Genomic DNA, 24,142 nt, shown 5'->3' on the forward strand with positions numbered 1-24,142 from the left:
TTGCCAGACATTTGGCCAGCTCCCCAAAAGCGAATGCCTTTCACCCTATGAACCTGTGAATCCTATAATGTGGTGCCGACTACCTGCTGTCCAATCGCCAGTGAGTGGACGATCTGGAACAACGCGTCTTCAGCGAAGGTCAATGTGTATACTGGAATGTCCTTAGCAAAAAACAGAGTACTATTGGAGACCACCGGTGCCATCCGGTCGGAGATGTCTTAACACTTGTGAAGCCAATGTGAAATTTATTGAGAACAATGTAATGACAATGGTGATTCAAACGCAACAAGAACAGTAGAAGAAAACTTCGTTACTGCTTGGTCGACTGGTTGTCTGTTCACCACAGAACAGTGTACCCGTTTCAGCAGCGCCGCACTTTCTTAGAGGAGGACAATGGTGACTTTTTTCCCCCGCTGCTGCTGACAAATAGGAGCGCCTTCTCTTGTTTAGCAGTGAACAGAGCGACCACAGGACAAGCTGCGGTTTCGGGCCTCTACCGAGTGAGGCGAAAGGCGCGATTCCTGTAGCGGACGATCCATAGGAATGAAGTTTTCGGCGCGGATGTTGCCTCATTAGCCAGAGGAAGAAAGCTGAAGTACGTTGGCGCGGTCGTTTCAGGTGAAAAGGAACGCCCCAGCCTGTATCAGATCGCTTTCTCGGCGGCGCACGGAGTCCGCCGCAGGCTGTCTGGCTCTCGAGGACTCTTACACGGCCAGTAACGGCCCAGGGACTAGCGGATCCATGACGCGCTCACCGCCAGTGTGCATCTAATTTACGACCCCCCATTATGCCGTTCGTGATTCGCCCCCATGAACTACCCACCCCCCTTCGCTCGGCAGCGCTTAAATTTATTAACGACACGAAGGCCTGGACGTGCCTGTTGCTTCCGTATTGTTCATCTACGGCGCCAACGGTAAACCAGCATATGATACGCTGTTAGCATGGGTATCCGCAGAAATTTGTGTCGGAAGAGGGGCCAGGTTCTAAAATTGTCGTTTATGTAAATGAGTTGGTCAATTTCGGACGTGTCATGCCACAAGCCACATAGCGCTACACTTGGCTAAACGTGAGATTTTTTTTGTGTTTTTGGGTGGAATTGCGATAAATCACTTCTGCAAGAAAAATCTGCAAATTATGACTGAAAAAACCACACGAAAATGGTGTAGCACACTACAATATTTATTGTTTTACATTCCAGTTTTCGGCTGTTACGTCATCCCAGAGAGAAAGCTTTTGACAATGTTGATTGGAATACTCTCTTTCAAGTTCTGAAAGTGGCAGGGGTAAATACAGGGAGGGAAAGGCTATTTACAATTTGTACAGAAACCATATGGCAGTTGTAAGAGTCGAGGGGCATGAAAGGGAAGCAGTGGTTGGGAAGGGAGTGGGACAGGGTTGTAGCCTATCCCCGATGTTATTCAATCTGTATATTGAGCAAGCAGTAAAGGAAACAAAAGAAAAATTTGGAGTAGGAATTAAAATCCACGGAGAAGAAATAAAAACTTTGAGGTTCGCCGATGACATTGTAATTCTGTCAGAGACAGCAAAGGACTTGGAAGAGCAGTTGAACGGAATGGACAGTGTCTTGAAAAGAGGATATAAGATGAACATAAGCAAAAGCAAAACGAGGATTATGGAATGTAGTCGAATTAAATCGGGTGATACTGTGGGAATTAGATTAGGAAATGAGACGCTTAAAGTAGTAGATGAGTTTTGCTATTTGGGGAGCAAAATAACTCATGATGGTCGAAGTAGAGAGGATATAAAATGTAGACTGGCAACGGCAAGGAAAGCGTTTCTGAAGAAGAGTAATTTGTTTACATCAAGTATAGATTTTAGTGTCAGAAAGTCGTTTCTGAAAGTATTTGTATGGGGTAGAGCCATGTATGGAAGCGAAATGTGGACGATAAATACTTTGGACAAGAAGAGAATAGAAGCTTTCGAAATGTGGTGCTACAGAAGAATGCTGAAGATTAGATGGGTAGATCACATAACTAATGAGGAGGTATTGAATAGAATTGGGGAGAAGAGGAGCTTGTGGCACAACTTGACTAGAGGAAGGGATCGGTTGGTAGGACATATTCTGAGGGATCAAGGGATCACCAATTTAGTACTGGAGGGCAGCGTGGAGGTTAAAAATAGTAGAGGGAGACCAAGAGATGAATACACAAAACAGATTCAGAAGGATGTAGGTTGCAGTAGGTACTGGGAGATGAAGAAGCTTGCACAGGATAGAGTAGCATGGAGAGCTGCATCAAACCAGTCTCTGGGCTGAAGAACACAACAACGTCATCCCAAAGTAAAAAGATGAACAGATGTGGTTGTGAAATTTTTGTGGGATCAAAGGTTTCTACCAGTGCATTTACAAAGTATCTCAGTTGGTTTCCAAAGCAGACAATTATTGAATTTGATTTAGGTCCAAAACTTGAGGAAAATTTCAGTAAAAATACGACGTAAAACAATTTACCTTAAAATGTATGTGACAAATTAAATAATGCACTGCATGACAAAATTACAACAATTTTTCTGAAATTAAAAATACACTCCAGGAAATGGAAAAAAGAACACATTGACACCGGTGTGTCAGACCCACCATACTTGCTCCGGACACTGCGAGAGGGCTGTACAAGCAATGATCACACGCACGGCACAGCGGACACACCAGGAACTGCGGTGTTGGCCGTCGAATGGTGCTAGCTGCGCAGCATTTGTGCACCGCCGCCGTCAGTGTCAGCCAGTTTGCCGTGGCATACGGAGCTCCATCGCAGTCTTTAACACTGGTAGCATGCCGCGACAGCGTGGACGTGAACCGTATGTGCAGTTGACGGACTTTGAGCGAGGGCGTACAGTGGGCATGCGGGAGGCCGGGTGGTACGGACGTACCGCCGAACTGCTCAACACGTGGGGCGTGAGGTCTCCACAGTACATCGATGTTGTCGCCAGTGGTCGGCGGAAGGTGCACGTGCCCGTCGACCTGGGACCGGACCGCAGCGACGCACGGATGCACGCCAAGACCGTAGGATCCTACGCAGTGCCGTAGGGGACCGCACCGCCACTTCCCAGCAAATTAGGGACACTGTTGCTCCTGGGGTATCGGCGAGGACCATTCGCAACCGTCTCCATGAAGCTGGGCTACGGTCCCGCACACCGTTAGGCCGTCTTCCGCTCACGCCCCAACATCGTGCAGCCCGCCTCCAGTGGTGTCGCGACAGGCGTGAATGGAGGGACGAATGGAGACCTGTCGTCTTCAGCGATGAGAGTCGCTTCTGCCTTGGTGCCAATGATGGTCGTATGCGTGTTTGGCGCCGAGCAGGTGAGCGCCACAATCAGGACTGCATACGACCGAGGCACACAGGGCCAACACCCGGCATCATGGTGTGGGGAGCGATCTCCTACACTGGCCGTACACCACTGGTGATCGTCGAGGGGGCACTGAATAGTGCACGGTACATCCAAACCGTCATCGAACCCATCGTTCTACCATTCCTAGACCGGCAAGGGAACTTGCTGTTCCAACAGGACAATGCACGTCCGCATGTATCCCGTGCCACCCAACGTGCTCTAGAAGGTGTAAGTCAACTACCCTGGCCAGCAAGATCTCCGGATCTGTCCCCCATTGAGCATGTTTGGGACTGGATGAAGCGTCGTCTCACGCGGTCTGCACGTCCAGCACGAACGCTAGTCCAACTGAGGCGCCAGGTGGAAATGACATGGCAAGCCGTTCCACAGGACTACATCCAGCATCTCTACGATCGTCTCCATGGGAGAATAGCAGCCTGCATTGCTGCGAAAGGTGGATATACACTGTACTAGTGCCGACATTGTGCATGCTCTGTTGCCTGTGTCTATGTGCCTGTGGTTCTGTCAGTGTGATCATGTGATGTATCTGACCCCAGGAATGCGTCAATAAAGTTTCCCCTTCCTGGGACAATGAATTCACGGTGTTCTTATTTCAATTTCCAGGAGTGTAAGTTGAACAATATACAGCAGGCTTCGCTGGAGTGTTCCAAGAGGGTGAGTGAACAAGATAATCTCGTCCGTAACACTTTATTTCAAACAAGAAGGATATTACAAGTGACAGTAAACAGGTAACTGAAACAACTGCAATTATAAAAAGTAAAATGTAGAAGACAAGTGGAACTACAGTAACTGAAACAAAGGAAAATGGAGCGTATGAGTAGGAGGGGTAGTTTACAAAGTGGTCTGGATCGGATTATTAGCAGTATTTGCAGTTAGAAGTGGCGACTGAGGCAACGCGTGTTACATTTCAAACTCAGATATCAGAATAAAATTTGAATATAAAATGAGTGCTAGTTCGCCTATGCAACTGGGCCTTTTGACGACGTGCTACAAAAATATTTCACATACTGAGGAGGAAGCACTTTTATATGCTTTCACTCTCCAGTCAGAGGGAGCTGTTCCAGTAACGATCCATGATGCATCAAGACATGTCACCTGGTAGTGCGGCAGAGGAACTCCCAACTGGGAACATTTGGGAGGGGTTTTCAGTTCCGGCAGTTGTCTTAGAACCAACGGAAACCACCCGAAAAGCCTTGGTCAGAATAAGGGGATGGGAACTATTTGTAATTTAATTCTTGGACAAAATGTCTCAGACAAAAATGTGGAAGCCTAAGCCTAGTGTACGTGAAACTACCTTTTCCTGTGTGCACAAAATGAAGTCGGTGGCTTCCTCGACTTGTGCCCTGTACCTGCGCTTCTGCCGTTTTTGCTTGTTGCGTGACTGTGTCAACGGGAGGAAATAATGTGAGTTTATTTTTCTCTCCCGTAAGGCATTACGTACCCCGACAACGGGAACAAACTTAATTTTCGGAAAGAATATGTGTAAGAAAATAATCTTCACCATGGAAAGAGACTCAACATCGTAACATACAACATGTTTCCTACAATTTTTTGCTGAAACTGATGACTCCGGTATAGTGTAAGTGTGGGATATTTGACACCAATATTGGCCGCTAGCTGCACAACTTTATTTGTTTGCGGAGAGCCTGCTTCCCAGGAATAGTCGAGCAACATATTATTCCCGACCACGTACGTCTCGTGGATTGATCAAGATGAAAAAAGATCAAAGTAGTTAGAGCCAATGTGGAGGTCTTTCCAACGATCATTTGGAATGGGAAAAGACACCACAAGGTGGCTTGCGTAATGCATATCTAGATATAGGCAGAGCAACGAAAGACTGTCTGGATATCTCCGTACATGTTCCAATCGCCCTTTTTTGTTATGATCTCTACGCGAGATGACCTATGCACCAATTCTGCTGCTACCATAGCACACGTCTAATATGGTTCTCTGAATTTATTCCTCAGACGTCACGTTCTCAATACACGATGGCCACCTGAGGAAACCGTCAGCCCACACCGCATCTTACGGAGGCAGGCCTCCCAGGGACGAGGCACCTGCCGATATTCAGGCAACCATAATTGTACGGCAGGAGGGTAAAAGTTATCGATGGCTTTAGAGACGTTTTTCTGCTATTGATGAATTTACGTGTGTGGGGGGAGGGGGGGGCAGGGAGGGAGGGGGTGCACTCAAACACATTATATAATTGGAGATAAGAAGACGTTTGCAATTTGCCAGGTGAGGGAATGCTTGCTACAAAAATATCCTTTTTAGCGGTCCTCTGCTACGAGAAGTGTGGGAGCGATCGCTGACCCAGGGACAAAATGTCAAGATGGAGGGAAAGGAGACATTACCAGGTGCAGCGTCGGAGGTGAAAAATGGACAAGTCTATAGGGCAGGCCATCCATTCTTAGCTGAGAGCATGCTGTTTGACAGGCAAAGAAAAGCTGTGCGACAGTAATTTACATGTGCTCTTGCCGCATGAGAATTATTGGTGGCACAAAATAATTAACAAGAAATTTAAACAATAATTTGAGTGGCTGGCGAATCGTGTGTATAGCCGCACCAAAGGGAAGAGCGTTCTGGAGAACGAGCAAAAATCGCCCTCTCTGGCGCCAACTTCGGACGTCCAGCTCCAGCCACTGCCAAAGATGCCTCGCCCGCCGACTCCGTGCCCTCGCCCGACCACGCTACCAGTCGTCTGCAGCGCGTCTTCCTCGCAGATAGCAGCCTCGCCATCGACCGGCAAATGCACTACAGCTCTAAGTCCACCGGCCGTTGTGGCCGAGCGGTTCTAGGCGCTACAGTCTGGAACCGCGGTGCTGCTACTGTCGGAGGTTCGAATCCTGCCTCGGGCATGGATATGTGTGATGTCCTTAGGTTAGTCAGGTTTAAGCAGTTCTAAGTCTAGGGGACTGATGACCTCAGATGTTAAGTCCCATAGTGCTTAGAGCCATTTGAACCTTTTTTTTTTTTTTCGTCTAAGTCCGCCCGCCAGTTCCACTTGATTTTTAGTAATCACGATTTAAAACCCACGTAACTAATCTCAGATTTTATTACTGGTATTGGGAAATTAGTATTTTTTTGCGAGTAACAGTAGCTTGTATGATGTATTTTTATAACCGTGGTCCAAACGCACTCTTGTTTCTAGAATAAATAATTGTTACTAATCTCCTAACATTTAACATGTAACTACCGCTCTCTAGTGCATACAGGTATACTGTAATTATCAAGTGTTTTGCTAGAGGGTCAATTCCTTTTCTCAATCACTGCCTGTTAGTTCGCTGAGAATCAGTGTCCTTATCTGTTACGATTCACGCAGCGTATCTCTCAGTACGTTCGATTTCTGCCGTAGTGCCTACTTCATAAGGACTCTAAAACACTGGGGCTTTAGTCTGGCATAGATCGCATTGTAGTTTTATATGTCATCTCCTTAAAAACATCTGCTGCACTTTACAAGAAAACTCGTCATAAATCTAAGCATTCCACTTTTATTCTTTCTTGCTGAATTTGAGGTGCTCATTCTACTTTTTTTCCCTTCAAAATTTAACCCTAGGTAGTTAACATAAATAACCGAGGTAAAACAGAGAATGTAAGTTGCAAAAGTCACTTTCATTAAGGCTTGAAATTCTTTGCATTGGATAGATTCACTTTTTAAAGAACTGTACCCCAGCTCGGATTAGACTTCGACTGGACAGGAACGGGGAGTAGCATGTCGAAAGAAACCCTTTCAGCAGTCGCCTTACATGCTTTAGGGATCTACGGAAAATTTCGATGTTAATGACCGTACAGGGCTCTCAACCTCGCTTCTCATGAATGTGATTCCATAACTATTACGTCTTAACAGTCAGTAACTTACCCTTACGCTAAGTTGGCTCATACATTATCTTACTCTTCTGCATATTAACACGCAATTCGAAACCACAACTAATATTTTCCGGAAAGGAAGGAACAATTGCACTTAACGCCACGTCGACGAGGTCATTGCAGTCGGAGCGATTCAGAGAAATCATGGACAAAATGAATCTTTGTGGTCGGACGCGGATTTGAACTGCTGTCCTATCGAATGCGCGTCCGGTATGCTAGCAACTGTATCACCTTGTTCGATAAGGCTGTTTTAGGTGTGTCTCCAGCAGATCAAGTTTTGTCTGAAGCAGAAGCTCATAACCGTTGTATTCCGACAGAAAAAAAAATCATGCACAATTACATGGAAATTTTTTGACGTTAGAACTGAAAATGCCTTACGGATTTTGGAACATCGAAACACGGCATTACTTCACTAGACACATCATCTGTCGCTGGGAGCACTACCTTCCAAACTATCGTTAAGTGGACTCGAGAACGTAGTAAGTTATAAACGGTCTTGCAGCGCATCAGATTGCAAGATGTTCACAAGCTGAACTGTTTGCACCTACAGTACATTTATTTACCAGCTGTATCTGATTAGTTTTCATTGTGTGAAATACTGGGTGTCCATAAATTATCTTTACAACTTAAGACTTTAAAAACTTCAAAACTACAGTACATGTTAGCAAATGGTTTACAACAAGTGATAAGTCGAAGTTATTTTTACCTTGCAGGTACAGTGCACAATGTCTTGCATACGTGGTTACAACCATACCTCCATAAGGTGCATCTGCACTGAAACCTAAGGACAAATCTCAGCGCGATATTTTTGCAATGGAAGTGTTGGTCAAGACTGACGGAAACAATGAGTTTTCGGAAAAGATTTGATTCTCCGATGAGGCAACGTTTCATGTATCCGCAAACTGAATAGTCATGACGTTTGTATATGGGATTAACAGTATTCTCATGTTAAACGTAAAATGGAAAGAGACAGTTCAAAAGTCGATGCCTGGTGCGGATTGACACACAATCGCATCATGGGTCCATTCTTTTCCTCAAGCCTGCAGTCAACGGTGACATTTATCTGGACATGTTACAAGATTTTGCTGTGCCACAACTGGAACACCTGAAACCTGGTATCGTATTCCAGCAATATGTGGCACCGCCCCACTGGTCCCTAAATGTCCGTCAATTTATAGATGGATAGTTTCCGGATTGGACAAGATGGTCCAATTCGATGGTCGCAACGATCCCCTGATCTCACACCACTAGACTTCTTCCTGTGGGGTTTTGTAAGGGATCTGGTGTACTGAACCAAGGTTAGAGACCTACAGGACTTTAATAACACATTTTCAGTGCTTTTGAACATGCCATTTTGGAGATCTTCAATCGTACGTGGAGAGACATGTAGTTCCGACTAAACGTTATCCATGCCACCAACGGTGCTCACATTTATGTGAGTCATCTTATGACATGTTGAAAACCATTTGTTAATATTTAGTATATACTCATCACCCGAAACGTTATGACCACTGCCCATCGCGACGTTGGATGCCACCCCGTGTATTGTGGGCACTGATGCAATAACAAAAGTATGTAAATGGAGCAGACACGGAAGGGGGGGATCACCCTAGCGAAGATAAGGACTACAAATAGGGATATCCACTGAGATAAGCGATTTTGACAATGAGCAGATTATTATTACGCAGGGCCTGTGAACGAACGTCTCGAAAACGACGAAGCTGGTCAAATGTACACGTGCTACTGTCGTGGGCTTTTACGGAAAGAGATAGGAGGACAGTGAAAGTACCACTAGGCGCTAAATGGTTGGACGTCCACGACTCTTCATAGAACGTGGGGCTCGGAAGCTTGTCAGCTCTGTAATGTAGGATAGATGTTGATCTGTGGCATCTTTTCCGAAAGAGAACAATTCTGGAGCACGCACAATTGTTTCGGAGCACACCGTTTATCGTACACTATTGAACATGGGCCTCCACATCAGACCATCCCCATGTGTTCACATGATGACCCAATGACACTGTCTGTTACGATTGCAACAGTCACGGGACTATTGGGATTCGACTGTCGATCAATGGAAACGTACCGGCTCCTCAGATAACTCACATTTTTGCTATAGTAGGTCGATAGCCGTCTCCACATACGCCGTCATCAGAGTGAACGGCGGCTCGAAACGTGCTGCGAGCACTGGTGGAAACAGTTTTATGCTATGGGAGACATTCTCCTGCGTCTGCATGGGACCTGTGGTAGTAATCGAAGACACCACGCCGTCTGCGGACAACATGCATCCCTTCATGCTTGATGTCTTCCCCGACGACGATGTCATCTTTTAGCAACATACTTGCCCGTTTCCCGGAGCCAGAACCGTGCTACAATGGTCTGAGAAGGTTACTGTGAGCTAACGTTGATGTCTCAACAACCAAATTCGCCTGATTTAAATCCTGCGGAACCCATCTGATTGGCTATCCGCCATCACCGCGTACGCAAATCAGTGGCCCGTTATTTACGTGAATTACATGACCTACGCATAGACATCTAATGCCACATACCTCCACAAACCTACCAAGAAACTGTCGGATCACTGATACGCAGAATCACAGATGTATTTCGTCCCAAAGATGGACAAACAAGCTATTAATCAGGTTGAAATAATTAAATCAAGACCCTAAGATGTCAACAGGCGTTGATATACATCAACGGGGACAGTTTAAGATGTGTGCCCCGACCGGGACTCGAACCTGGGATCGCCTGCTTACATGGCAGATGCTCTATCTATCTGAGTCACCGAGGCCACAGAGAATAGTGCGGCTGCAGGGATTTATCTCTTGCACGCTCTCCATGAGACTCACATTCCCAACTTAATGTCTACACACTGCATTCGTAGTGCCCCTACCCAATACGCTCATTACTCGCGGCAGAAAATCTCACCGAGTCCCGTAAGAGTTCGGGCAATGTGTGTGCATCCAGCACAGAACGAGGAGGTCAATGGCCGGTTAACCTTGACTATATGAAGATGGTATCTGCTCTTTCGGTCATATCCGAAAGAACAGATACCATCTTCATATACTATGCAGGTGGTCGTAATGGTTTGTCTCATCAGTGTAATTTTGAAGGTATTAAAGTCTTATGTTGGAAAGATAATTTAAGCGCACACTGTATATTATCTGTGTGCCAGTGGTAATTTCTAGTATCCACCACGGGCCTTCACAATCTTCATTTTGCACGCTTTACTCCCACAACGACTGTTCAGTAGCTAGTGTCTAGTGGTTGCTGGTACTCACGTGCTCGTCCACAGAGTAGCTGAGCTCCCCGTCGTCGTACAGCACGAACCAGCGGCGCTGCCATCTCTGCAACAAACAGATCCGTTATTTAGTCTCTGGATAACTCAATCAAACACTAATGAGTCAAGGCATGAGGTCCTACGACATTTTGAAATACGAGGGGCGTTCAGAAAGTAAGCTCCGATCGGTCGCGAAATGGAAACGACTATGAAAATCCGATAAAGCTTCTCATTTCTGAGCTCGCAGTGAGTGCGTAAAGATGTCTAGAAAATAGTGTCTGCCGCCAAGTACGAGGGCCTGGTGAGAAATTTCGCCTGAAGCTATGCAGCTAACATTGCATAACTGTCGTGCTGTTTCTTCTTCAAGACAATTCTCAGCCGCATTCTGCAGGGGCAATGAAGATGCTCCTGCATCGCTTTCAAATGGAAATGTGAGATTACCCACAATACAGTCCGCAATTTTCTCCCCCTGAGTTTCATCTCTGGTCACATGAACCGCTGTCTTTGAAGACAACATTTTGACACAGACAACGACGTGTAGGCCAGCGTGGAGAATTGGCGGAAAGCACTGGCGGCTGCCTTCTATGATGAGGCTATTGAAAAGTTGGTACAACGCTATGACAAAAGTCTAAGTCAGAACGGCGACTACGTAGAGAAGTAGCTGAAAGGTGTAGCTAATTGTTACAAGTAAAACATTTCTGATGTTCACTGTGGTTTCAATTTGGCAATCAATCGGAGCTTACTTTCTGAACAGGCCTCGTAAAATAAAGCAGTTAGCCGAACGAATAAGAGGAGATTAGTGCTGGACGTCCAGTCGACAAAGAGGTCGTTAGTGACAGTGCACAAGCTCGGATTGGGGAAGGGCGGAGAAGAAAAGCGGCCATGCCCTTTCGAAGGAACCAACGCGGCATTTGCTTCAAGCGATTTAGGGAAATCATGGAAAACCTAAGTCAGGTTGGCCGGATGCGAGTTTGAACCGTCGCCTTTCCGAATGCCAACCGGACGAATACAACAGATTGTCACGCATATCAGCTCGTAAGACACACACAAATTAATTTCTGTCTGTGATTCTCTGACTTCATGAATTAAATAAGTCTACGGTTGTCTCCGTAACAGAGGCCACTGATACGCACGTGCGGCGGTTCTACACTCAGAAGAAGCTGGTTCGAATCATAGTAACGGAAGAAATTTCCACTGATAGTATTTCATCCGGCAAGGAGGGTAGAGGTGGTGGCGTGAATTTCCCTAACATCGGAGGTTGTGCCCAACGTCATGTAATGCATTTCAAACTTTCACACCGCCTCTCGTGGACTGTCGGCGTGTGCCCCGTGCCGGTACCGAGTTTCACCCTCTCCCCTCTATAGTCGTCGTCGTCATTGTGATCAACAACACATATACCACTCTGCGCTATACACAAACTCATTACAGTCATCTGCTCTAGGCAGTTACACTACACACACCTGGGAAACAGGCCATCAGTGGCGCTAATAGAGAAGCCTCAGACGAGACTGTGAGACGGGGGGGAGTTCGTTGTCATCTGCACTGACTGCGCTCTCAGAGGAAGAAGAAGAAGAAGAAGAAGAAGAAGAAGAAAACTCACAGTTGCCAAGTCGCGGCCACTAGGAATTGTTTACCATGAAAATGTCTTTTCAGCGTGTTTTCATCTAAAGAGGGCTACTTTCAGAAAGTTAAAGCGTGGGACAATATTTTGGAAACGGGACCGTTTTAGTTCTAAGACAAGGAAAATTAGATACTGCGGAATCCTCACGAATTACATTATAATTACAACTTATTTTTAGTGTCATAGAAACTAATTAAAAATAAATTTTTGCTATTATCGTAAAATGATTAAGATATCACTTTTTTTTTCAAAATTCCACGGTTTCTCCACTTAGGTTAGTGATGCAACTACTTGTACATCAAAGCCATCTGACCGTCGTTCAACATTACTTCAGTTACCGATAGCAATTTTTACGTATAATTGTACGTAGATGTCGTTAAATATGGGAAGCCCTCGACCATGGGTCACCAACCAATCTATTAAAAAGTCGCGAGTTGCCATAAAGTTGTTATTGTTTCATTAATTCGTCGAAGGCGTAATCCATCCAGATAGCTTTTGTTACGCGAGTTTAGGATCGAGCGAATTCTACAAACTACATAATTTATATGAAAACTTTTTTTGTACGCATGCGAATACACTTTCGTTCTATTTGATGCTTTATCTATAGAGAACACAAAGAGTGACGACACACTTAACAGCACACACACAAGCAAGAGGTGAGGCCTGTCACGTACGTGCTTCGAGGCAGCATCTCTGTCGCGAGGTCACTGCATTAGCGTCCACAGACGAGCTCAGCTCTGAAACCTAGTCTTTGTTTTTTACATAAATATTGGAATACGAAACTCAATTTACAAAATGAAACCCAACATAGAGGACTTTTAGAAGTGTCATGTATATTCGTCATTTATAGTGTCACAAGTGTAAGTATCTACAAAAGGCCAAGTAAACACATTTTCTGTTTCCAACGATTTTTTTATGGTTCTCAGAAAATTTTTGTTTACATAATGAACCACATGACATAAATTGTTTCGAATTCCTCATTTCAGAATTTTGCGAAGGTAAGCTCTGTGCTTTTCCATTTGAGGCACTGTGAATCATAAGGCCCCCAAAGAACAGAAACAAAGTTTTGAGCAAAAGAAATGTTTATGAAAATCAGGTTTATAAACAAACCACCACTCTCATAGGTGTGAACTGTTTTTTCTTAACCAAGTCTCTACATCCTATACTTCCTATGAAAAAATAATGTACCCACATGCTATGAAATATTAATATTAGAATTATATTTATTATTATTATTAATTCACAAAACTTCCATACGTAGGCCAGTGAAAATAGAGTCTTTTGACAGTTGTAAAATTTGTAATTAGTATTAAACAAGAATCAGAATGCAAACAACAGTTACTAAATGCTCCATATGTGCAATTATGACCTGCTCCAACATCTCATGGACTTCGTTATCGTCATTTCATTAAACACATTTTGTGGCTTTAAGTTCAGATAAAACTGCCGATTCACCTCCGATTATGAAGTATTACTGCTGCGATATGATGCAGACACTGAATTATGTAGTCAACCCCAGAGAACAATTGAGCAGCGCCGAGCAACAAAATTATGCTTTGTGCTTTTGGCCCATATCCGAGAAAATGGTTGGACAGTTTTTCGTGGATGTTCATATACAGTGTGGGGCTACAGATACAAACAAGGCTAGTTCACCGAAAGATCACCAGATGTGAGCTTTAGGTCCTTACGTTTCTCAGGGCCTCAGCTGTTTTTTTAACCGTACGTACACCACAGATGGTTTTGTGCTAGGCTGCATCTGCACGAGCACTAAATTCCTATGTATAGCTGTCTTACACAATACTTCAGACCTAGTAAGATCAATATCAGCCGAACAGACTTAATGCAGTTCGTATTCTTTGTACAGACCTTTTCGATTTTTCATTTATCACATTTCTCAGAAAGTTACCATTCGAACACGCATTCAACTACAAAAAGTAATGACCACAATATATTTTTAAAACACGTGCCCATCAGACTGCTTCTCGCTTTATTTTGTGAAGTGTGGAAAGCGGAGTTTGCCGCCGCTTAGAGAGAGCCCGTAAAAACTGGAAACAAATATATAAGGCTGTAGCCCAATAGCTGCGCGCGTTAGTGCGCCTCGTGATAAGAACGTTATTGCATCCGAAAGCCACTAAATTTTTCTCAGTAGCGGTGCCCACGTGAACAACGCAGCGAGGCTGCAAACCAGTAATTAGCGGGAATATAACGCACAGCAAAAGGTGGGCACCGGAACCGTAATGAAGAAGGGGAAAATCTCTATCTCCGTGGGCAGCTCCATAAATTCTGCGCGGCTTATTAAGTGGATTTGGAGAAGCTCACGAGATCACTAGACTGCCTGCGTACGCCATAAATACACTCCTGGAAATTGAAATAAGAACACCGTGAATTCATTGTCCCAGGAAGGGGAAACTTTATTGACACATTCCTGGGGTCAGATACATCACAAGATCACACTGACAGAACCACAGGCACATAGACACAGGTAACAGAGCATGCACAATGTCGGCACTAGTACAGTGTATATCCACCTTTCGCAGCAATGCAGGCTGCTATTCTCCCATGGAGACGATCGTAGAGATGCTGGATGTAGTCCTGTGGAACGGCTTGCCATGCCATTTCCACCTGGCGCCTCAGTTGGACCAGCGTTCGTGCTGGACGTGCAGACCGCGTGAGACGACGCTTCATCCAGTCCCAAACATGCTCAATGGGGGACAGATCCGGAGATCTTGCTGGCCAGGGTAGTTGACTTACACCTACTAGAGCACGTTGGGTGGCACGGGATACATGCGGACGCGCATTGTCCTGTTGGAACAGCAAGTTCCCTTGCCGGTCTAGGAATGGTAGAACGATGGGTTCGATGACGGTTTGGATGTACCGTGCACTATTCAATGTCCCCTCGACGATCACCAGTGGCGTACGGCCAGTGTAGGAGATCGCTCCCCACACCATGATGCCGGGTGTTGGCCCTGTGTGCCTCGGTCGTACGCAGTCCTGATTGTGGCGCTCACCTGCACGGCGCCAAACACGCATACGACCATCATTGGCACCAAGGCAGAAGCGACTCTCATCGCTGAAGACGACACGTCTCCATTCGTCCCTCCATTCACGCCTGTCGCGACACCACTGGAGGCGGGCTGCACGATGTTGGGGCGTGAGCGGAAGACGGCCTAACGGTGTGCGGGACCGTAGCCCAGCTTCATGGAGACGGTTGCGAATGGTCCTCGCCGATACCCCAGGAGCAACAGTGTCCCTAATTTGCTGGGAAGTGGCGGTGCGGTCCCCTACGGCACTGCGTAGGATCCTACGGTCTTGGCGTGCATCCGTGCGTCGCTGCGGTCCGGTCCCAGGTCGACGGGCACGTGCACCTTCCGCCGACCACTGGCGACAACATCGATGTACTGTGGAGACCTCACGCCCCACGTGTTGAGCAATTCGGCGGTACGTCCACCCGGCCTCCCGCATGCCCACTATACGCCCTCGCTCAAAGTCCGTCAACTGCACATACGGTTCACGTCCACGCTGTCGCGGCATGCTACCAGTGTTAAAGACTGCGATGGAGCTCCGTATGCCACGGCAAACTGGCTGACACTGACGGCGGCGGTGCACAAATGCTGCGCAGCTAGCGCCATTCGACGGCCAACACCGCGGTTCCTGGTGTGTCCGCTGTGCCGTGCGTGTGATCATTGCTTGTACAGCCCTCTCGCAGTGTCCGGAGCAAGTATGGTGGGTCTGACACACCGGTGTCAATGTGTTCTTTTTTCCATTTCCAGGAGTGTACTATCTCCCGCAGCAGCAACTTGTTACCTGCAAGCAGTCTCCCAGATAAAACGCCTCGTATTATTATAAATAGCTGCGCGAGTTTCGACAGCAGCTGTTGGTTCGGGAGAAGCTGTTCGGAAATTTTTGAATAATTATATACTCATCTTTATATGCGAAATTTCGTTATACGCATAAACTGTCATTTTCGTGTAGCTGTCTAGGATCCTACCTAAAATGTTAATTTTTATTGTTTTATGCAATTTTCATTGTCTGGCAGTTGAAACTGAATTTTAAGAAACAGCGTTCATTTACAAAAAGTAAATACGTAGAACGCTTAAGTATGATAACTTTTGTGGAAATCATTAGATAATGAATGGAAGTAAAACGAACGACAAGATAGCTTTAATTGGTGGTTGCTTTATTGCGACAACCGGTTTCGCTTCACTAGAACAGCATCCTCAGGTGAACTACGTAAGAAGGAAACGATCCCATGTAACATATATGATCAAAATACTACGAGGGCTGTTCAATAAACAATGATCAGAATTTTTTTTGACAACATACCTTTACCCATCATCATAATTTTGATGGTCGTTCTTAAAGTAGACTCCCATGAATGCGATGCACTTGTCCCAGCGTTTCTGCCAGTCTTCAAATATATGTTGGAAACCGTTTTTTGAGGGCTACTTCAAAATCACCTCCACAGCCTTCACCACTGCTTCTGATGATTGATAATGCCGCCTACGAAGGCGTTTCTTCATGTTAGGGAGTAGAAAAAAGTCGCATTGGACTAAATCCGGACTACAGGGAGGGTGAGGGATGCACTTCACGTTGATTTTTGCAAGATATTCAGCAAAAACATTGGCAATGTGCGGCCGCGCATTGTCGTGGTGCAGCATCCAGCCTACTCCACGGAAATGTGGTCTTTTGCGCCTGATATGGACTTGTAATGTTTTCAGGACATCCCTGTAGTATTGTCCAGTTGCTGACTTGTGTGCATGCTGATAAACCATTCCATGAATATCAAAGAATGAGATGATCATAACTTTCCTAGCAGCAGCAAGCAGTTTTGCTTTTTTAGGGGTTGGTGATGAAGGAAATTTCCACACTGAGCTTTGCTGTTTGCTCTCAGGATCAAAATGATGTAGCCGAGTTTCATCAGCAGTGATTACCTTTGAAAAACTCCGAATCTTCGTCTAACATCAACTTTAACAGCATGCAGACCTGCACGCGAATGTCCTTTTGTTCGGGAATCAGCAGTCTTGGAACCCATCGCGCACAAATGCTTGTCATGTGTAATTTTTCTGTCACCGACGTGTGGGTGGCATCCGACGAAATGTTCAGTATTTCAGAAAGTGATCTTGAGGTAATTCGTCGATCATCTCTTACAATGATGTTTTCTTCCGTAAGAGCAGTAACTGGAGCACCGAGTCCATCTTCCTTTGAAATTGATTGTCTTCCCTCTTTAAACATTTTAAACCACCTTCGAGCTGTGCTGTAGGGAAGAACAGAGTCTCCAAAGGCTTCCTCTAACATTGTATAGGCCTCAGCTGAAGATTTGTTGAGACGAAAGCAGCATTTCGAAGCCGCATATTGTTCCTCGCGTGTTACCTCCATCGCAGCGGTAGGCGATACTGAATATGTCTGACGTTGCCTGCCTCTCACGGGCAGGAACCAGGAGTCCCAACAATGACACTGTCCGCTCCTGGTAGCTGAGTGGTCAGCGCGACGGGATGTCAGATTCCCAGCTGTGTCGGTGATTTTCTCCGTTCAGGGACTGGGTGTTGTGTTGTCCTTATCATCATCCTTTCATCCCCGTCGACACGCAAGTCGCCGACGTGGCGTCAACACGGAAGACTTGCACCAGACGAACGGTCTACCAGACGGGAGGCACTAGCCACACGGCATTTCCATTTCCAACAATGAAACTACTACGGAGTGTTTTGTCGGAAGTCCCATGCGGCTTTTCGCGGATGATGCTGTAGTATACAGAGAAGTTGCAGCATTAGAAAACTGTAGCGAAATGCAGGAAGATCTGCAGCGGATAGGCACTTGGTGCAGGGAGTGGCAACTGACCCTTAACATTGACAAATGTAATGTATTGCGAATACATAGAAAGAAGGATCCTTTATTGTATGATTATTTGATAGCGGAACAAACACTGGTAGCAGTCACTTCTGTAAAATATCTGGGAGTATGCGTGCGGAACGATTTGAAGTGGAACGATCATATAACATTAATTGTTGGTAAGGCGGGTACCAGGTTGAGATTCATTGGGAGAGTCCTTAGAAAATGTAGTCCATCAACAAAGGAGGTAGCTTACAAAACACTCGTTCGACCTATACTTGAGTATTGCTCATCAGTGTGGGATCCGTACCAGATCGGGTTGACGGAGGAGATAGAGAAGATCCAAAGAAGAGCGGCGCGTTTGGTCACAGGGTTATTTGGTAACCGTGATAGCGTTACGGAGATGTTTAACAAACTCAAGTGGCAGACTCTGCAAGAGAGGCGCTCTGCATCGCGGTGTAGCTTGCTCGCCAGGTTTCGAGAGGGTGCGTTTCTGGATGAGGTATCGAATATATTGCTTCCCCCTACTTATACCTCCCGAGGAGATCACGAATGTAAAATTAGAGAGATTAGAGCGCGCACGGAGGCTTTCAGACAGTCGTTCTTCCCGCGAACCATACGCGACTGGAACAGGAAAGGGAGGTAACGACAGTGGCACGTAAAGTGCCCTCCGCCACACACCGTTGGGTGGCTTGCGGAGTATAAATGTAGATGTAGATGTGTTTGTTGCATACTAAGCTAACAGAATTTCATAAGATTCAATTTCAGCGCGAGAAATTATCATAAAAAATTATGATCGTACTTTATTGAACAGCCCTCGTATATCAACCTTTCACAAAAATTTTAAAAATTTTTAATTTTTCTGGAGAATTTTAAGAAAAAGAAATATTTTTGTACCTATTATGTGAAGCATTTAAACAGGCAGAAAACATCAAAATTAAAGCATACAACAGCGTCACAAGAGCGCACCAAGACGCCCCGAAATTTAAGTGTCAATAATTACGTGTCAATAACGGCCAACATGTCACAGTTTTAATTTAATGTCCTCCATTTCATGCGCTTATCGGCTTGTTGCTCAATCAATCTCACGGTCAGGAAGGTGTGAAAAATCGGTGGGGGTGAAGTTGATTATTTAGCTCGCTGAATGCCCCAATTTTGATACTTCCTTATTATGTCTTTCGTTTTCAATGTTGTACTTAGATATGGTTTTTTTTATCATTGTGCACCACAGCACTATTCGCCCCGATGTCCTGTTTTATATCTTTCAATGACGTCCTCTCTTTACGGATTTGATTTTTTAATACGAACGTTGGGGGCGTTTGGTAACCTAGTGTGACACTGTTGTACGTTAATTTTTAATTTTGACTTTTGCAGTTATTTAAATACTTTATATAGGATCTATAAAAACATTTTAATTTTTTTCTTAGAAGCCTTGAAGAAATTAAAAATCTATTTTTTTTAAAAAAAAGATGCTTACAGTATTTTGATCATATGTTTTACATGGCATCCTTTTCTTCTTATGTAGTTAACCTGAGAACCTGATTTAATGTAGCGAAACCGATTGTGACCATAAAGAAATCACCAATTACAGCTGTGTTACGGTTCATTCTACTTCCCGCATTACAACGTTCTGTGTGACAAATGATTAGGATTACAAAACAGCACTATGCTCGCGGCACGAGTTTTCCGCTGTTAGAGGCGCGAGTGGCACGCTAAGAGCAAAGTGCCCTGTCGGCATGCGCAACACGTGCAGCGAAGTCCTAACGGCAATACTTTAACCATATCACTGTAGTGTGATAAGCAGGCGACGCTCGTAGTTCGGGTTGTAACCTCTCCTGGCGCGCGTGCAGTTCATCGTACATGATACTGACAATATTCAGTATGTAGTGAAGCTCTCTCTTTCTACAATCACAGCCGTAAATGTCACGGCACGGAATCAATACGAGATGGATGTTCTTACTGTGGAATGGTTGGTTGATTTGGGGGAGAAGACCTAACAGGTCATCGGTCCCATCGGACTAGGAAGGATTGACGAGGAAGTCGGCCGTGCCCTTTTAAAGGAACCACCCTCGCGTTTGCTTGAAGCGATTTAGGGAAATCACAGAAAACCTGTATCATGATGACCGGAAGTGGGTTTGAACCGTCGTTCTTCCGAGTGAGAGTCCAAAATGCTAACCACTGCGCCACCTCGCTAGATTTACTGTGGAATGTCCCAGTTTTTTTTCCAATGACTGCTGGAGGAACTTTCTGAACTGAACCACATTCTAAAGAAAAGAGCCATTTCTCATAACTAAACAAATTTAATTAATATAAGGGGCGTTCAAAAAGTTCCCGTTCAAAGGCCGTACAGTCCAGAATCGGTATGCCAATTAGGCCCTGAGTATTGAGGTAATCGTCCCACCGACGCACCAGGTCGAAGATACCTGTTTGTTAAAACACCGTGTCCTGCTCCGTGAAGGTGTCAGTAATTTCCTGCTGCTCATCTTCGTTCGACAGCCCTCGTCGACTTATCGAGGTCTTTTGTAGGGGACCGAAGAGAGGGAATCGCAGAGGGTGAGTTCAGGACGACAGGGCGAGGGCTCTAGTGACTCCCACTTGAGGTGGCGTAACTTCTGCAATCCTTCAAGATCGACTGGCGTCTTGTGTCGATTCGCGACCAGCTCAGAACTCGACCCAACATTGTACAATGGCGGTTTTCGACAGACACGCTGCCCCATATGTGTTGTTCATCATCCGACGGATGTCTACCGGTGTTTGTCCTTCGGCAGCCAAGAAAAGGATAACAGCACGTTGGTCCAGTTTGAACGCATTTGGTAATAACGTCGCCATAGTTCACGTTTCCGCACGCGCGTCGGAAAGACACGAGTGCCACACTGGTCCCTTTCCTACATGTTGTTGCTCACATACCCGTATCCGAGTCGCGCTACGTTGCCTGTACGCTGCAGCAACGCCCTCAGACGGAAACGTTTTGATCTCACCTTATACTAGTGTTGTTCGTTAAGCACCATTATACTGCCTGCAAAAATTAACGAACTCATTCTTGGACCTGGGTGCTATACAGGGAGATTCCGTGATGTTGATACAAACTGTCAGGGATGAAGGAGAACGGTAAATGTATCAATTTGAGGTAAGGGACCCTGGTCCGCAAATGAACGAGTCGAAAGTTATAAGCGAAAATCGTTGTGATAGTGGATCTCTTCTGCTGCAAGATCTTTGCTTTCCATATTTTGGGAGAAAGTAATATGGACCAATAGACGAGAAAAAATTGTCTTGTAAGCATGGGCTCTAAAATGCATTCCTAAAGGTTGGCTCTGTGCACTATGGGACTTAACATCTGAGGTCATCAGTCCCCTAGAACTTAGAACTACTTAAACCTAACTAACCTAAGGACATTACACTAATCCATGCCTGAGGCAGGATACGAACTTGCGACCGTAGTCGTCGCGCGGTTCCAGACTGAAGCGCCTAGAACCGCTCGGCCAAACCGGCTGGCGCATTCCTTAAGGGTATGAAGATTTTCTGAGTACATGTGTGTCACATTAGCGAAGATGAAAAAGTGCTCATAGCTCTTAGGGTATGCATTTTAGAGACCATGTTTACTAGACTTTTTTGCTTCGAACGGTCGCTCCTGTCAGTTCCCTGAATACTGATCATTCCTCCTGGGACATACTGCATTTGTTTAGATCACAAAGTTAGAAGAAAAACAGAACCTATGTGACCTTAAAATAGCGGAGGACAAAACTTTAATGTAAGTTTGATTCTGTGTTCACAGCTGAACACAGGAAGACATCTATCACTGGAAAGAACATGCGTTATGCTCTTAAAAAGCGTAGTTTGCCACAGAAAAAGTCTTATTTCTCTAATACAGTAGCAGCACTGGGGGTCCGCAACGGTTTTTTTACCGTTAAGATTATAGGACAATGAAACTATACAGAAGAAATAACCCATTGGAATTAATCCCAATATACAGCTTTCGTGGATTAATAGGAACCGAGGCTTAATTTAGACAACCTGAAGTTTGATAATATGTGTAGAAGCAACATGTCCCCGAATGGGCAGGCATAAAACCTTGTGCTTCTATTATCAACTTGAGAAGTAGGAGACTTGTTTTTCCTATTTACTTAGTAGAGGACATAAACCATCCAACACATTGTTTTATTCGTTCTGTCTGTTATATCTTTCTTGAAGGTAAGGCGCTTTTCCAGCATGCATCAGCTTAAAATCAGAGCTGCTAAAAACGGTGGACCCACGAGTGGTCGGCAGCTATCCAGAATATGAAAGTATGCTGTTAACTGTACATGGTGTGCAGGTATCAGTATCTCAGGACCGGCCTTTTACTCCGCAGCAGCGTATCGAAAGATTAACATAACTGGAACTGATTAGTAATAAAATTATTTGTAATCCAGACGTTGTTTTCGTTGTTGTTGTTGTGGTCTTCAGTCCTGAGACTGGTTTGATGCACCTCTCCATGCTACTCTATCCTGTGCAAGCTTCTTCATCTCCCAGTACTTACTGCAACCTACATCCTTCTGAATCGGCTTAGTGTATTCATGTCTTGGTCTCCCTCTACGATTTTTACCCTCCACACTGCCCTCCAATACTAAATTGGTGATCCCTCGATGTCTCAGAACATGTCCTACCAACCGATCCCTTCTTCTAGTCAAGTTGTGCCACAAACTCCTCATCTCCCCAATTCTATTCAATACCTCCTCATTAGTTATGTGACCTACCCAGCTAATCTTCAGCATTCTTCTGTAGCACCACATTTCGAAAGCTTCTATTCTCTTCTTGTTCAAAGTATTTATCGTCCACATTTCGCTTCCATACATGGCTCTATCCCATACAAATACTTTCAGAAACGACTTTCTGACACTTAAATCTATACTTGATGTAAACAAATTACTCTTCTTCAGAAACGCTTTCCTTGCCATTGCCAATGTACATTTTATATCTTCTCTACTTTGACCATCATCAGGTATTTTGCTCCCCAAATAGCAGAACTCCTTTACTACTTCAAGCGTCTCATTTCGTAATCTAATTCATCAGCATCACCCGATTTAATTCGATTACATTCCATAATCCTCGTTTTGCTTTTGTTGTTGTTCATCTTATATCCTCCTTTCAGGACACTGTCCATTCCGTTCAACTGCTCTTCGAAGTCCTTTGCTGTCTCTGACAGAATTACAATGTCATCGGCGAACCTCAAAGTTTTTATTTCTTCCCCATGGATTTTAACGCCTACTCCGAACTTTTCTTTTGTTTCCTTTACTGCTTGCTCAATATACAGATTGAATAACATCGGGGATAGGTTACAACCCTGTCCCACTCCCTTCCCAACCACTGCTTCCCTTTCATGCCCCTCGACTCTTATAACTGCCATCTGGTTTCTGTACAAATTGTAGGTTCATCAATAAGCAAATCACTATCACAGTGTTCGCACGGCACGTCACTGATAAAGAGTAACGCCGTACGGATAGTAACACGCCGCTATAAATGGAGCGGTATGTTTGTTTCGTGAATAACTGGGACCCAAGGAGCGATGCGCCGTACAGCTGTGGGTTTACCCCGCGACTGCAAGGATGGTGGAGCACGGTTCTCAGGCGGCGGCGGCGGCCTCGCGGCGGGTAGCGCGCGGCGAAAGCAGGCGCGCTCTGCTCTTGTTACGGCCGCTATCGATACCTCGCGGCTCGGGTGACCCTTCTGGAATTACAGAGCCCTGCCGCCCGCGCTGTCCCTCACCCCAATTACGCGTTATTAACTTCGCCAGCAGTCTGCCGGTGATGAATTATAGCTGTCGTGTCCGTAACGTTACTTGCAACGAGAGGCTACATCCCGTAATTGACACATCGTCCAGTCACATTAATGTGACCGCATGTCAAAAGCCTGAATAATCACCTTTTACAGCACGGACCGCTGAGAGAGACGTGCACGAAGAGAGGTAAGGAGGCTTTGAAATGTACCCACATGGACGTGGAGCCATGTCGACTCCAGCGCTTTGGCCAGCTGCACGGTTTCTCGGTGGAGGATCCACGGCGCGTACAGTTTGACCGAGGTGGTCCACACATTCTCGACTGGGTTTAAATCGGGCGGGGGGGGGGGGGGGGGGTGGTCGGGAGGGCAGGGGGGTTCAGCAAACTCATCTGGTGCTTCTAGAATGAAATATCCACTCTACAGTGGAGTGTGCGCTGATA

General features: G+C 45.4%; 1 protein-coding gene across 3 annotated transcripts in view; it reads right to left on the minus strand.

The window, feature by feature from the left end:
* LOC124613303 (protein outspread) overlaps window positions 1-24,142 on the minus strand; it is a 760,625-nt gene that overhangs the window by 156,824 nt on the left and 579,659 nt on the right. For all 3 annotated transcript variants that reach the window (XR_006979633.1, XM_047142013.1, XM_047142002.1), the window contains exon 3: window positions 10,506-10,571. Coding sequence is in view for 2 of the 3 variants with exons in the window: in XM_047142013.1 (XP_046997969.1) it covers window positions 10,506-10,571 (66 nt within the window). In the remaining variant the exon portion in view is untranslated. The remainder of the gene's footprint in view (window positions 1-10,505; window positions 10,572-24,142) is intronic.

The sequence above is a fragment of the Schistocerca americana genome, chromosome 1 (assembly GCF_021461395.2).
Source record: "Schistocerca americana isolate TAMUIC-IGC-003095 chromosome 1, iqSchAmer2.1, whole genome shotgun sequence".
Lineage (NCBI taxonomy): Eukaryota > Metazoa > Arthropoda > Insecta > Orthoptera > Acrididae > Schistocerca > Schistocerca americana.